Raw genomic sequence first — 16,517 nt, forward strand, 5'->3', positions numbered from 1 at the left:
TAGCGAAAAAGTTCGAGAACAAAGTCGCCGGCCGCGTGATCGATAGAACAAGCCGACTAAAGGAGAATGGAACGCGACGCGGCTGGAAATGACAATTTCGAAACAGGCGGTGGTTCAATCTGGGAGACCGGATTCGCAATTCGGCGAGGCAGATATTCTCAATTGGATGTTTTCTCGAAATCAGAGGGTCACCGGGATGACGATCGCGCGACCCCCGTAACAAGGGTAACGCTATCGTGAATTCCCGGCGTCGAGGGAGCCCCGTTCAATATTCCGTCAGTTTCCGGCGAGTAGCATTCTTTCCCGGTACCATTGATGCATCGGGCCCGATAACTCCTCCCGTCTTGCCCCGTCTCCGAAATTCGATCGATCCGATCGTAGCCGGGTTCCCAAATCGACGGAGCGATCAATTTCGGCGTGTTCGCGGGGTAATGCTTCGCCCGCAGAAAGTATGTTCGGTTCGCGGCTCGCAAAACGACCGACGGATCCCCGGGTAAACGACCTATTCATCCTCCGCGCGAGGATCGCGCAGCATCTGGTAGCTCGTTTCGGTTCTCGCCGTCTTGTTCCGCGGTAATGCTATCATTAGGGGAAATCTGAATGCGGCCCCCACGTCTCCGTCGTCCCCTCGTCCCGCTTTAGCCGCGGTTATCCTCGCGCGAGCTCCGACAAAGCGTAATAATCTCGGGTAAATATGGCCAGGGAGTGACCTCGGACCCGTATAAAATGTTAGGCGAACCCGCGTGCGTTTAATGGGCCCGTTGTCGGGCACGCAATTCGATGCTGAATCCACCGTTTTACGTTTTAACGCAACATTTTCTCCCTAATCGACGCTCAGATTGTACGCAGAAATGGACAATCCGAGAAGATTGTTCGAACCTCGCGGCTCGCTTTTATGGTTGCCGGTTGTCAACGATTGTAAAAACTCTCCTCTTCCGAAATTGTTCATTTTTGTGCACAAGCTGAGCATCGATTACGGAGAATTCACCGTATAACTGTTGGCATTCATCGATCATAGTTCTCCTTGGTGCCCAGAGTGCCCATCGTCACTCCTTGATAGTTATTTTGTGTGCGTTGAGGTTATTGTTTCAGTTGTTTGGGTCAAACAGCGCGTTCTAGTCAGTCTGTCGCAGTTACATAAACGTATACAGGATGTCCCAAAAATGTCTCGCAATCCGGAAATGGCGGTTTCCTCGGATCATTCGAAGCAACTTCTTTCTTTAGAAAAATGTTCTCCGAGGCACCGTTAACGAGTTATTAACGAAAAACAGTGACCAATAAGAATCGAGTACGGCTGACGCGAGGCGGCCCAGCCAACCAGCGCGCGAAGCCCAGTTCCGCTCATTGGCTCGGTGGCCTCGCGCCAGCCGAGCTCGCCACTCATTGGTCACTGTTTCTCGTTAATAACTCGTTAACCGTGCCTCGGAGAAAATTTTTGTAAAGGAAAAAGTTGCTTCGAATGACCCGAGGAACCCGCCACTTTCGGATTGCGAGACATTTTTGGGACATCCACTATAAAGAACACTAAATAGCACGTGTACATACATGAAATATATGTCATTATTTAACCGGATACGCGGTGTATTGCTTTTTGTTCATTTCCATCAATAACGTCACAAAATTGTTGCGCACGCGATTCGCTCGATTTCAAAATCCAAGCACGCAAGAAAAGAATCTGACTAGCCTGCAAGAAGAAAGAGCGACGCTTCGTCGTACGAATGGGCGCCGGTAAAAGTCAGAAATCACGTTTGGTCTCCGAAATACGGGCAAAATCTCGGGGCGATACGCCGATACGTAGTCGGCGTGCGATGCTCGATAAAGAGGAAATTCAGCGGAACCGGGGGACGATTTATTTCCGAGCCGGTCGTAGGAGCCGTGGCCGGTCCGATAAAATAAAAACGCGCCGGTCAACGTGTCGCACGAGCGCCGAAATAAAAAAGAGCCGGGGCCCGCGTATTTATCGCAGCGCGAACGCGCTCCGAGGATCGATGATGAAGCAAGCGGCCGAGAATACATACTTTCGCCCGGGCGTCGCGCGTTGTTCAAACGATAACCCGCCGACATTCGCGAGCGATACGATTCTATTTTCTTTCCGGTTGTTCCCGCTCGCGGAAAACAACGACCCATCGGCATCATCTGTCTTCTCCTCGTTACCGCGAGCCGAGCAAATATTTTCCCGCGATCTTTCTCCGCGAAGGCGAACGGTTCGAAAAACCGTCCACGAAATTCGGTCGTTCGGGCGAGAAACGATCGACCCCCCGCACCCCCGCGGCTACCGATGAATACGAATTCGCGTGGACACGCTCGACTTTTTAATTACAAGCCGCCCTTTGCCGGCGCGAGCGATTTTCCGCACCGCCGGCCATCGATCTCTCGGGACCGCCGCGGAATAAATGGACGCTCGCGAAACTTGCGGAAGAAAGTCGATGTCGGGTGCCGGCCCCTACGGTTAACCAAACCGGATGTGTAATTATGATCGTGTAATTACGTTTCCCGTTGCCCCTGTTCTTGATTAACTGCCTCCGACCGCGATAGGCGAAGCGATGCCCGATGAATTTTCATAAGGGCTCCGCGGCCGTTTCGAGGAACTCGTCGCGTTTTCGGGAGAGATTTTAGTTATAATGGAACTGCCGTGCGGTTGACAGTCATTTCGAACATCGGGACCGTTTCCGAATTGTAAAAGCGACGGTCCGAGATAGCCGTTGCTCGTTCGTTTCGAGAAGCAGAGCGTGCTCTTGCAGAAAGCTTGAAATTACTTGAAAACATGGCGATATTGAAATAATTTTATTTTAAAAGAATTAAAGTAATTTGATTTTAAATTTTTAAATAATTTAAAAACTGTACTTCGAATGTACTGAAATGGAAGTTAAGAAGTTTTAAGGGGAGTGTTCTGGTGTGAGTGCTTCAAAAAGTCGATTTTTCCATCTTTCTGAAATTAATCTGTTTCGATGCCTCCATTTATAATCTTTCTAATCCAAAAAAATGTGTAAATGTTCTTAAAATATGTACAAATAAACCTAGTAAATACGACTGCAAAAAGATCCATAGTTTCTTCGGAGAAAAAAATCTCGAAGAAAATTCAAGAAAAACGCGCTTCACGCTGGAATAGCCAGCTCGAAAAGTCATTAAAAATGTGGCGTGGTTAACAATGTCTCCGACCGTCGTAAATTATGTCTAGACAGGAAAAATAACAATCTACATTTTACTAAGCCATACGGTTGCAACGACGCGAACATTTATCCGCGAGCTTGACGGAATAGAACGTGAAAAATGAAAGAAATTTCGATCGCAAGTTTCGGACGACTCGAAGAACTCGTTCCATAATTGCGGACTGGAATAGCGTCGGAGAACGGATTCTATGAGGCGAGTCAGGTGTTACCTGACACGAGCAGCTGCGTTTACAAGCCAGCACCATCGACAGCCCAGGACCATACAAGTCGATGATCAATAAGATTGACGCGTTAGACAAGACACCGACAACCAATGAGTTGTCACCGACACAATGTCGCTCATCCCGCAGAACCGATAATGCTGAAATTAGAATCAACCGACCCGAATTCGGAGCGCGCGAGCGGTAGACGCACGTAAGACTCGATACGTACAGTAATGTTTCTCTAATTGACGCTCAGATTGTACGCAGAAAAGGACAATTTGGAAACAGGAGATGCGATTATTCGAGCCTCGAACCTCATTTTTATAGTTTCCGATCGTCAACAATTACAAAACCGAGGCGCAAAACGCAATACAGTAATGTCAATAGGATTTGCCGAAAAATTGGGAGCCTGGGTGCCTCACGAGCTTAATGAAAACAAGAAAGAAAATTGCTTGATAAAAACGCTACGAACTTATTCCCCAACCCAACAGTTGCTGATTGTCAACAATTATAAAAACGAGGGGCAAGGCTCGAGAATAATCGTATCTCCTCTTCCCAAATTGTCCATTTTTGTGCACAATCTGAGCGTCAGTTAGGGAGACATTGCTGTACTCGGAGACTCTGAGATGGCGGAATAATGCTGCGGGGCCCGAGAGAGAGAGAGAGAGAGAGAGAGAGAGAGAGAGAGAGAGAGAGAGAGAGAGAGAGGCAACAATGCGTGTTGTTTCTACACGGTAGAACGAGACACCGCAGGCCTCGGTAGATAGGATTCTACGCGCACTAAACCTGTCGATGATTTATGGAACCGCTAGGGCCTTTCATAGCGCAGAAACTTATCGCGGCGCAGGAAGGACGTTCGTTCTGTTAATCGCATGCATAGACCGCGGGACCTCTATGCAAATACGAATTTTTATGAATCGATCAGCGAGAGGCCGGCCGGAAGTTTAGGCGCAATCTATAGAACACGGTCTGCTATTAATTATCATTTTCGTTCCGTTTTGCAACGAGCACAATGTAGGCGTAGAATTTATAGACTGGTCGAACTGCGAGAAGAAGTTGCAGTTTGAACGTAATGAAATGAAGCTGACTGAAATAGTTATTTAAACGTTCCAGCAATTATGCTGAAAATGATATCGAAGGAGGCTGTTGCTTAATCGCTTTTTTAAGATAGGAAATACTGCAAGCTCCACGATGCGTGTACTTTTAAACGAGGCGCTCGTTCGAAAAGAAATTCTACTCATTTTTTTCAGAAAAAGAATTCTTAAAATCTATATTATGTTACTTTTCTTGGTTAACCAGTTAGCTATGTTCGACGAGTATACTCGTCATCGCTCGATTCTCGCGACACACATATAGGTGCGCGCTCTGAAAATGAGGCGCCACAGCTAACTGGTTAAACGAAATGTTCGCGATTGCGCGTCCAATTGAATTTTCCTTCAGCACCGCACTTTTATATCGGTGTATGCGAAAATTACAACTCCAAGATACAACGCGTTTCGCGAAACCAGCGTCTTCCGAACGAATTTATCGTTCTTTCAACTACCATAAATTGTTAAACAGTTCCTCGAGGTGTGGGATTCTTTCGCCGTGCGAGATATTTTCGCAGCTTTGCGCCGGGATTACTCGGCGGTGAGAAATGGGTCGAGGGATTTGTCCGAATAAAGACGGTATCACGGTACACTTCGGCCGGTATCGGGTGCGACGCTCAAATTAAAGGACCAATCTCACCCTCTGCTCATTTAAAAGTCTGATTTAATCGGCCCTCCGGGGCTCTCCCCCGGAGATTATTCGTCTAGGATCGAATCGAATTTGTATCGCAAATTGTCCCGCGTTAAAATTGATTCACGGCCATTTGTATGCGTGCCTATTTGCGCCCGATATTCTTCGCCCCCTTCACCGTCCCTCGAAACCGCCCGTTTTCCTGCTGTTATCCACGCGTGGTAACAACGCCGCGAATGTTTTTTTCTCAATAACGAGTTTCGGACTTTTCGTCGTTTTGTAATTCCGCGGGGCTGGGCGGCGCGACCGAGCCGAGCGGAACGATGAATAATGAATCGGAGTTCGATCAGGCGAATTTGCATACGTTACCGCCGCGCAAGGCGAAAACAATGGTCCTTTCCTTCCGCTCGCATGCGCCGAGTCACTTCGGCAAAGCCGGCGCGAAAAACCGAGCGCGACGCACGCGAGTCCTGTCCCGAATCGATGATTAATAAAGATGACTTTTGGGAAAGCATAGCGATGCACGACCTCGCCATCGATCTCGCCAGAATTAATAGACCGTCGTCGGTCCGTTCGGAGAATAATTATTGAACCGCGGATCTTTGCGCGAGATACAAATTCTCTGCCTCGCGTGCAACAAACATGAGTTCAACGTATAAATTTATTTTCAATCTCAACGTTTCGATTCGGTCGGAAATAATGGAACAGCGTCGTTAAACTTTTGTCTCGCATTTAAGCTCGGTCTTCGTACCGCGCGTCCGTGAACCATAATCTCGCAGAATTTTATCTAGTTCTGCAACGGTAAGCGCACTCGCGTCTTGACACGAGATCGCGGTTGATTTCGACCTCGTTTTCCCGTCGTCCCGTGAACTGTTAATTTATTTATTTTGTCGTTTACACGCGCTAATATTTTCCTATCTATGACACCTAATGCTTTCTATTCCAGCTAAGTCTCCACAAATGTAGGATCAGAGCTTCATAGAATATTAATATATAATGTTTAGTCGAAGAAGATATAACAACGCAATTATTACTAACTTTTATCATATAACACGTATAATTAAATGCAATGAAGAGAACACTCGGATCTTCTCCTGTCATTTTCCTGTTTCAACCGATAACAAATTACAGTAATGTCTCTCTAATTGACGCTCAGATTGTCCACGAAAAGGAGCAATTTAGGAAGAGGAGATACGATTCTTCGATCCTTGTGGTTAATTTTTTATAAATTACGAATTGTCAACAACTGTAAGAATGAGCTCGAATAAGCGTATCTCCTCTTCCCAAATTGTCCACTTCTGTGCACAATCTGAGCGTCAATTAGAGAGACATCTCTGTACACCGTATCGCTTCTATCGCTAAATTTCAACTTCTGACCCGCGAAGCTCGAATAACCGTATCTCCTGTTCCCAAATCGTCCACTTTTTATGCAAATTCCGAGCGTCAATTAGAGAGAATTCACCGTATTTGCAATCACGCTGAAAGATCAGACTGCGAATGTTTTCGCAGATTGTTCGGCAGGAGGTCTTCTGCGAGTGAATTCCACACTCGTCCCCATCGATAAATCCATTATCACCGGTGTCCCATCTACGGCAGCGGTCTATAGAAACTACAGGACAATAAGATCGACTGTCGGATCGATATTCGTGTCTACGACTTCGATGCCGTCTCATTATCCGGGAGCGGTTCCCGGGAACTTCGATTCGAGTCGTATAAATTATCCGCGCGGAGAATGCCCCGGCACCGATTGAATTTTGAAGAACCCCGTCGCGGGCTCGTTTATCTTCGAATGGGCCCATTAAAATCCTCGTCCGCGGAAAATTGATCTCGTTACAGGGACGCCGGCGAACGGCGGCGACGATGGCACGGGGGTCACGACGGAAGAAGCAGGACGCGCGCGGCAATCTATTTCGATTCCCGGGCCCGAAGATATTACGGTTTTCCGCGGGCTAGTGACCATGTGGAACTTACCGGTGGTGGAGTTGATGAGAAAATAACCCTCCGGATTGCCGCTGGTGATCGAAAACGTGAATTGTTGGGGCGAGACGTCGCGATCGAACGCCCGTATCCGCAGAACGTTCACGCCTGCCGGCGAGTTCTCCGGTACCGAGGGATAGTAGACCGGCACCTCCGTCAACGGTATGTTGTCGTTCTCGTCCAGAACCTCCACGTACACCTGCACAGAATTCGGCTGCGGATTATTTACAAGGCGACCGTTCGGCGACCGGTCGTGGGCGCGCGATCGCGAAAAAAATTGCGAAAAAAAATTCGGCCGGACGAGAAACGTCGTCGGGACAATCGTGACACCATTTGTCCGCGCCCGCGTCGCGCCGGAACCTCCTTTGTGCTCCCGGCTGAATGCTTTGGAAAATGGAAAAGTTTGAAAAGCCGTGGGGGAATTTCGCGCGGGACGCGTAATTGTCGCGCGGCCGAAAGAGATCGGCCGAATCGCGGGATCTCTAAAACGCGCCGGATGTATTCGTTAATTTCTAATCGGCATTGCACTCTGGTAAAACGGAACGTTTATCGTTGCCGACGGAGTTGCGCGGAGCGTTTCGAATCTGCGACACAGAGGCCGGCGAGAGAAGAATCGATGGAATAATATATGTATTTTTATGCGCGAGCTCGAAGTATCGGAGGAAATTTCAAACAGGGAAAAGTTAAGCGTCGGTCCTTGTTGTGCTCCGGCAGTGATGTTTGAAACAATTCAAGTGGTAATTGCTTTGGCCCGTGTACGTTCCAATTACGAAGACTTTTCTTGCGGAACGGCTGGGGTAAATCTGGCGCGAAAGTAAACGCGAACGATCTCGTGTTCGCGATGTAAAGTAATTAAAATTCGCGGTTGGATCGTTCGAACGGAAAGGAATTATGGGAAACGGATGGAAGGATATGTGTACAGTAATGTCTCCGTAATTGACGCTCAGATTATGCGGAAAAATGGACAATTTGGGAAGAGGAGACGCGATTATTCGAACCTTGCAGCTTCGTTTTTATAGTTACCGATTGTCAACAATTATAAAAATGGGCCGCAAGGCTCGAATATTCGTATCTCCGCTTCCCAAATTGTCCATTTTTGTGCTCAATCTGAGCGTCGATTACGGAGAAATTACTGTGCAGAGAATCGGAAAACTCTCATAATTGTTACAAAGTACAGTAATGTCTCTCTAACTGACGCTCAGATTATGCAGAAAAATGGACAAGTTGGGAAGAGGAAATACGATTATTCTCGAGCCTTGCAGCTCGTTTTTATAGTTGTTTACAATTCGTGATTATCAAAATGAATCGCAAGGATCGAATAATCGTCTCTCTTCTCCCTAAATTGTCCATTTTTGTGGACAATCTGTGCGTCGATTAGAGAGACATTACCGTAGTAGTCGCGTAGCAAGTGCGCGAGCCTTTCTTTCTTTCCTTGATTCGTGTAAAACGTTCTTCGAGCATCTGCAAAGGTTAAATTGGTTTCGGCTAATCGACTTCGAAAAATCACAATCTTGTTTCGGCGAGTGTTCGCAGCGTGCCCCGACATCCTCCCGAGATACAAAAAACAGACATAAACTCGTAGGATCGATACGCGACAAAGAGTGTAAATGTATTATTACACACCTGTAGACTGGAGCTCAATGGCACCACACCATGGTCCTGTGCGAACACAGTCAGCCAGTATCCTCTTTTCGACTCGACGTCGAGCACGGCTCTGGTTCTGATATTGCCTGTAACAGAAAACGAACGAAACGGGTTAGACGTTTTCATGAAATCTGCATTCTCTATAACAATAAAGAGTCGCTTTCATTGATTCTTTTAAAAGCCTGTTTTATTCCGACATCAAATGTTTTGGTATCGTAGCAATAATTAGAATGTTCATATTTGCTTCAGCTATATAAATCAGTTTACGATAAATTCTCCCTAATTTTCCTTCAGTTTGTAAACAAAAATGGATAATTTGGGATGAGAAGATACGATTATTCGAGCCTTACACCTGTGGTTTTTGTAATTGTTGACAATCGGCAGCTATAAAAATGAGCCGCGAGGCTCGAACAATCGCATCTCCTCTCTTCCTAAATTGTCCATTTTTGATTACAAGCTGAAGGAAAATTTGGGAGAATTTACTGTACATATATGCAATCGTTGGTAGGTGTGCATACGAGTGCATAAGAACTAAAAACCCCAAAAATGTCCACAATATCGAAGTCGCCTGATCAACGAAACCGAAAGTAGAAACTTAAAATGTCCTATAGCAACTAATACTTTAGCTCTTGCGCAGTCTGCAAATCCTAGTAACATTCAGTTTGTTCGAATATATTTAAATAAAAATTGATTTCGCAATCTACTGAAAAAGTTGGTTCCGTTCATATATGACCGACGCGGCACTCAACGCGTCGAAGTAAACGATATTACAGAATATATCGGAACATTATTGTTCGAATAATTTTACAATCTCTCGAATTCCGAAATTTAAATCGAATTACGAAATCTCTCGAATAATTTATTCGAATCGATAGGTAGAACAATTTGAATAATGGAATAATCGTTATTCATGAAATCCTCGATTAAAAAGTACTCGTTCGGACGATTGTCTCAATAAATGAAATATTTAAATGAATCATAATAAACGAAAGATAAATATTCATTCTCGAAACAATTCGAATAACTCAGCGAACTCGATTTTCAGAAAAGCTCGGCGAAATGCTTTGCCGAGCGCGAGGTCGAATCCGCGCGGTAATTAAAATCGAATCAGGCTATACCGGACCGGAGCGGGTTTCGAACACGGGTAAAAATCGCGACGATATCAAGGAACCTTTTCACCTGGCCGTTCGATATCGCGCGCGCAGTAGGGAGGCGGGCTGAATGGAAACGGGCCTTTCCGCGGGAGTAATAGAAAAGAAGGCTGGGCGATGGAAAAAATAAGAGGAACTCGGGCTTGGGGAGCGAGACCGCCATAAAGAGTGCGCGGAAGCGAGAAAGAGAGAGAAAACGAGAAATAGAGAGATAGAGAGAGAGGGGGGGGGAGAGATGGAGCGAAAACGAGGCGGTATTACCACCTCTCAAGATAACTGGCAACAAGGACCGATATGAAATGACGTGCACGTACGTGGCGAGTTGCCAGCCGCGCGTCGGGATAGCGCAAAAATTGGACTGCATTCCTGGTGTTTACACGTCGAGCACGGTGTTCCGCGTGTCTTCGATCGTTTTTGCGAGATTCCAGCCAGCCTGCCGGCTTTTTTGTCCGTGGTCTGCAGCGTGAATGGGCGCCCGGTTGGTTTATTACGGTATTAATGTAAAAGATAGTCCGATATAAGCTCGCTCGCTCGCGAGAGAAGGGTTGGCGGAGAGAAAGAAAGAGAGAGAGAGAGAGAGCGCGCGGCGAGAAGGAAGAGAGCAGAGGGCTCGATTAATTAGCAATCCGAGATGTTATGTACGGGAGCAGATGTAGATCGTAATCAAGATTACCCCGATTTGTTCTGTCAGTAATTACATCTTCGGATTTCGCCGCGGCGCGCCGCGCCGCGCGCGGCGTCTTCATTAATCCCGATCTTTCGCGTGCCGGCCACCGTTCGCCGATCGATCCCCGTAGATATAGGTGTACGTGCGCGCCGAGGCACGTATATCGGCATAATATCGAGCCGGTTATTCCTTGATATCGATTAATTATCGGACCCCGGGCGAAAATTCCGCGCCGCGGGAACCCGGTGCGTCGGTGTCCGTGATATTTACGGTCCCGTTTCCGTGAAATTCACGATCGTGGAATCGCCCGGTGCCGTCCCCCTTGCTTCGCAGCAGCCCGTAGGCTCGTTTTTTCTCTTAGGGCGAATTTTTTCCCGATGACTCGGCGCCTTCTAACCTTTTAGGTACGGCTGAATTCTGCGCGAGGCTATTTCTCTGGACGGCAGATATGTACTGAACAAAGTCTGATACTGTATATACAGGGTGTCCCAAAAATGTCTCGCAATCCGAAAGTGGCGGGTTCCTCAGGCCACTTGAAGCAACTTTTGCCTTTACAAAACTGTTCTCCGAGGCACCGTAAACGAGTTATTAACGAAAAACAGTGACCAATGAGAGGCGAGCTCGGCTGGCGTGAGGCGACCGAGCCAATGAGCGGAACTGGGCTGGGCCGCCTCGCGTCAGCCGTACTCGATCTTATTGGTCACTGTTTTTCGTTGATAACTTGTTAACGGTGCCTCGGAGAACATTTTTGTAAAGGAAGAAGTTGCTTCGAATGATCCGAGGAACCCGCCATTTCCGGATTGCGAGACATTTTTGCGACACCCTGCAGACTGTTGTAAATCGATGTGAAGACAAAAGAAGTGTGAAACAATGCATATGAAGACGATTATTTGGTTCGAACGATGAGCGAGTGAGCTACTAGAGCAAGCCACTATAGTGGCGCGTCGTCCAGAGAGATGACATCCGCGAAAGCCACTATAGTGGTGTGTCGTTCTGAAAGATGACATCCGCGGAAGCCACTATAGTGGCGCGTCGTGCCTAAAAGGTTAAAATGCCGGCCTGGTAATCCTTGGTTCCGTTCGGACGGCTGCGACACTCGTCGTCGTCGCTCTCCGTCGTTATTTTCCCTCGGACGCTCTCGCGGCCGTTTCGATCCAGGTTCTACGGCCAACTTTGCTCGATAGTCGATTCTGTTTTCGTGGCGGAGATCGAGATCGACGTGTGCGCCGAGTGGCTCGAACCGCGAGATAGCAGCTTTCGAAACACTGTCCGACTCTTTTTAGCCGCAGGTGATTTATACCCGCGATGGTGACTGCTTGAAAGACGGTTCTGCGCCGGTGATCCGAATGTGTGGATTTCTTAAAGGTCAGGATGGTTGCATTGTCGTTGGTTGATTTATATTGGACGCGGTTAAATTGTAGAACAGCGGTTGCTGTCGGGGAGAGCCGTTTTGCGAGGAACTCCTCTGGTTATGGCACGTGGTCCGCGCTCGGAAGCTTACGGTGGTTCGGAATGGGTTTTGTCTTGTGGTTGCTCGCGTTCGGAAAGTTCATATTAATCCTTTGCACTCGAGGCTATTTTAACTCTAAAATATGAAATCATTTTTCTAAATTACAGTATTTCTATTTTATATGGCAAAATGCATCTTATGCACATGACACTTGAGTCTCGCCCAACAGTTACATTCTTAAGAATTTTTTGAATCGAAACTTTGTTAATATAAAAGTTATCTTAAAATTTTAGAGAGATCTCGTCTCTCATCGGTCACTGATTTTCGTTGATAACTCGTAAACGAAGCTGCGGTTTGCATTTTCGCTAAGGAGAAAGTTGCTTCAAATGATCTCGGGAACCCTCCATTTCCGGATTACGAGACATTTTTCAGACACCCTGTATACTTCAGTAATTTGAAAGGGCACTCGTTTGCTTAACACGACCGAGAACGAGATAGCTTCCAAACGCGTGTGCGAATCGCTGAAATATGGTATTTCCAGGAAGATATACTCGACAGACTAGCTCATAGCTTCTACAAAATTGTCCAGATTATTGTACCAATTCTGAACGCGGCCACGACGATAGCATCCATCACCAAGAGTTACGCCGCGCACGTATTTCTCCGCGAAACGGTGCTTACGTTTTTCCGTTTCACATATTCCCTCCAAAATGGCCGTCATTTACTTTCAACAACTTCCTATTAGTCACCCTGTACGCGCGTGCCGACTTTATTGTCCCTAAGCCGTGAATCTAAGCCTCGAGTTGATTACATTCAACGTAGAATTTATGCGTGCTGCTTCGACGACAGCGTTTAGCGTCGCCGTTGTTGGGCCTCGTTCATTCGATTATTTTCGCTGTTTTATAAGGGATCGTAAAACTTCAGGGACACCCAAATGAACCTAAAACTTCGTTACGATCCGTAGAATCTAAAACGGTCGCGCGAGTAAGGACTGTAATTTCGAATCGTTGAGACCTGGCAAGCGGCCTCCGAATTGCCTTCGCGAATCGTATCATGGAACGTTCGCGAACGCTGTGGTTATGGAAAATAAAAATTCTCTGCATTAATCGTAAGACGCGGAAGCAATCGAAACGTTTATTTTGCTTTTTAGTAACTTTAATTAGGCTGAAAATAACGCGACGGCATTTTTTAATTCTCGAAACGCTTCCAACGCTTTGCATTCGACTCCCTCGTTTCTTGCATTAAAAAAAAACTGCATAAAAATCCGCAGTCTACTAGTGAAGCGTTGCCTAATTTGAATTTAGCATGCCTCTCATTAGCAGCGGCGAAGTGCGAGCACTTTTATGGGTCCCTAGGAGAGCAACTAAACCGCCGAAAGTTGAGCAGAATTTCCGAGATGGACTTGGAACAATTTACGGGGAAAGTAGAAGCATTTTATACAGGACGTCTCGCAATCCGGAAATGGGAGGGTCCTGAGGTCATTTGAAGCAACTTTTTCCTTTGCGAAAATTTCCTCCGAGGCTTCGTTTACGAGTTATCAACGAAAAACACTGACCAATAAGAGGCGAGCTCGGCTGGTGCGCGGCGGCCCAGCCAACGAGCGCACGGAGCCCAGTTCCGCTCATCGGCTCGGCCGTCTCGCGCCAAATGATCTCGCCTCTGATTGGTCACTGTTTTTCGTTAATAACTCGTAAACGAAGCCGCGGATCGCATTTTCGTTAAGGAAAAAGTTGCTTCAAATGATCTCAGGAATCCCCTACTTTCGGACTGCGAGACATTTTCGGGACACCCTGTAGAGATCGCTCGTCCGGCGCGTGCAAATAAATATTTGCTAAAATTCTTTTTTAGCCGCGAAATGCCGGGCGACACCGTCATAAATTCCGAAGAATCCCCGATATTTGGGGACCGTGCAATTCCCCGTTTCGCCTCGGTGCCCGCAGCGCGGCCGTGACACGTGTTCCCGAGCCGCAGAAGAGCCGATGTAGACACGTGCTGGGTTTAATAGCGACCAAGTGGGGGAATATATTAAATTTACTACCGTGAACGCGACTCTCGCAGGGGTGCGAGGCGGGTTTACAGCGTCGTATAATAGGATCCTGTCAGTGGCGAACCGGCGTCGGTTATGGCTGTGTCTCCCGGAGGGTGCGACGCTCGATTTTCGTAGCCCAGTTTCCCCGTCTCCGCGAACAACATTACCAGACTTAATTTCTTTCGGAAGCGTTACGCTCGCGGATCGTTTCCCAGTCCCCGGAAACTCTCTCTCTCTCTCTCTTCTTTCCGTGTCAAGAGGCGCTCTTTCTCTTTCTCTATGGAACGCGGAAGTTTCCAGTGGCAGGGAAAGAGAGCGAGAGGGTTGCCGCGGGTAATGGAAAAAGTTAAGATCGGAAAGATTTCCCTTGCAGCGCGAAATAAATGCGGATCGATGCGCGCCGGCTCGCGGAGGCATTTTTGCAACGTTCGGATCGCGAAACGTGCGCGTTTAGCCGGGGAGCTATTCCCATTCGCGAGGGAAAAACATCGATTTTTGTTGGACCTTTTATCGGCTGTAAGGAGTTGCTAGTATTTGCCCGTTATGATCGCATTCATTCTCGCGAATAGTTAAGATCGGAAACTTCGCGCACGATTTTTCGGCTTCTCGGATCGACCGCCATAAGATCGCTGTAATGAGCTCATCGAGTTTGAATAAAGTTTTATTCGACTGGTCATCTGCTCGAGATAGCGTCGAACGAAATTCTTATCCATCGACCGAATAAAATTTTCGCCAACATTGTGAGAAGGCCTCGAGATCGGCGAGTATAATTAGAAGAAGCGATTATTACGTTACCAAAACAAATCGGTTATATTTATATTACGGTTAACGCAAACTTATATTTTAGCGATATGTGGTACATTTCAGCAATATTGTAGTTCTAGGAAAAATATTGGACATGTTGAGCGGTTGAAAGTTTGGAATGAAAACTATGTGTCAGGGTCTCTCGGGAACTAGACCGTGTAGCGGGAAATATATTTTGTTTGCACTGTATGATCAAAAACAACTCGGCCAAATAACACTCGAACGTAATATGTAAAAAAATAATAAATACAACGGTGCGCGTCTGTGATCGAATATTTTCATCGCCGTAAAAGCATCATAAATTCTGCCGAATCTGCTGGTTTGTTTAGACAATTTTCATAAATCCGAAAATTGCAACAACGAAAGCGAGCTTTCGCTAAACTGGGGCTTGTTCGGAGTGACCAGGATTAAAATCGTCGATGAAATCGAGAGCAGTGGGACCTTTTTCGAGCTCCTCGACGCGTCGCACAGTGGGCCGGATAGAAGATTTTAGCGATGTTTTGATAAAAACCTAATTTTCTCATATCGATGTCCAGTCAATTTTTAATGCTTGTTAAATGTCCATTACCCTCGAAGGTGGAAATATTAATAAAAATGATCATAAATTGTAACAGATACGACAATTTAAAGTTGAACATTTTGAACACTGCATTCGACGCCAAAAAATACGCTTCTTTTTCTCGCAATGTCCCGACGAACCTAATTAACTTTTTCCTTTGCTTTCTTTTTTTAACATTAGGAGGTAATATTTCTCGTCAGGAAACAGTAGCTTAAATTAAGATTATCGTATCCTACATATGAAAAATATAATGTATAATAAAATACAAAAAGTGTAATAATTCTTTACATTCGACAAGGAATATCTTTTGACCCCCAAGGAATCACGGTTTCGGACAAACGGTTAATTATCTACAGTTGAAAATAACTATTTTTTAAATATTTTTGGTGAACATTTCATTGCAATATCTTCGATGGTTCAAAAGTTATAACAGAATGTCGCTGAATTTCTCGATTCAGCCCACGGTGCGTCGGCGTCGCGACATAGCCGGTCAGCGAATCGGCGAGCGGTATGAATTCGCAAATTGGAATAATCGATGCTCGAGTTCGACACTTCGACCGAAGTTCGCAGTTTCCAAGTTGGTGAGATCATCCTGTCCCATCGGACGGTAACGACGGCTATCTTAATAATGATTAAGATCCGCCGCGGACAGGTTCCCGGGGTCATTGGCCTAAGTGAAAACCATGATCCCGCCCTGTCCGCTCGCGGCGTAATAACTGCTTGGACAAGAGATCTTCGACGTCTTCGGTGTCTAGGACTTCGGTTTACGAGGAAACCGATTTATCCTGCAGTTTTTCAGGCTCGTTCTTCGTTGCTCCAGCCGCAAGGAAAATCTCTCGATCGTGTTTGAATTATCATCGCTCCGAGCTCGAATAACGGTTAATTTATGCAACGATTCATCCACGGATGCGCCTACAATCTTACAAATGCGTTCCGAGGCTATTCTTTACGACTATAATAAAATGTCGAATTACTAAACCGCCGATCTTTCCGCGAAGTAAAGATTGCCCGAGATGATTCCAAGCAACGTAAGTCAAACAAAAGTGTCTTCCGTCTCTTAATCCGTTCGCTGCCGACTATAAAATGAGCCGTTTATTTTGAAAGTGGCATAAGTCACTTTGTTTTCAAGTCGATATATTTAAGG

General features: G+C 46.4%; 1 protein-coding gene and 1 long non-coding RNA gene across 10 annotated transcripts in view; one reads left to right on the forward strand and one right to left on the reverse strand.

Moving 5' to 3' along the window:
• kug (FAT atypical cadherin kugelei) overlaps nucleotides 1–16,517 on the reverse strand; it is an 811,192-nt gene that overhangs the window by 82,767 nt on the left and 711,908 nt on the right. For 7 of the 9 annotated variants that reach the window (XM_076520743.1, XM_076520742.1, XM_076520746.1 and 4 more), the window contains exons 4-5: nucleotides 8,693–8,799; nucleotides 7,064–7,283 (exon numbers count right to left, since the gene is read on the reverse strand). In XM_076520743.1, the coding sequence (XP_076376858.1) occupies nucleotides 7,064–7,283; nucleotides 8,693–8,799 (327 nt within the window). The remainder of the gene's footprint in view (nucleotides 1–7,063; nucleotides 7,284–8,692; nucleotides 8,800–16,517) is intronic. The other 2 variants (XM_076520745.1, XM_076520740.1) reach the window with 1 other exon arrangement.
• LOC117221932 (uncharacterized) overlaps nucleotides 1–16,517 on the forward strand; it is a 96,729-nt gene that overhangs the window by 11,543 nt on the left and 68,669 nt on the right. The window lies entirely within an intron of this gene.

This window comes from Megalopta genalis, chromosome 4, assembly GCF_051020955.1.
Source record: "Megalopta genalis isolate 19385.01 chromosome 4, iyMegGena1_principal, whole genome shotgun sequence".
Lineage (NCBI taxonomy): Eukaryota > Metazoa > Arthropoda > Insecta > Hymenoptera > Halictidae > Megalopta > Megalopta genalis.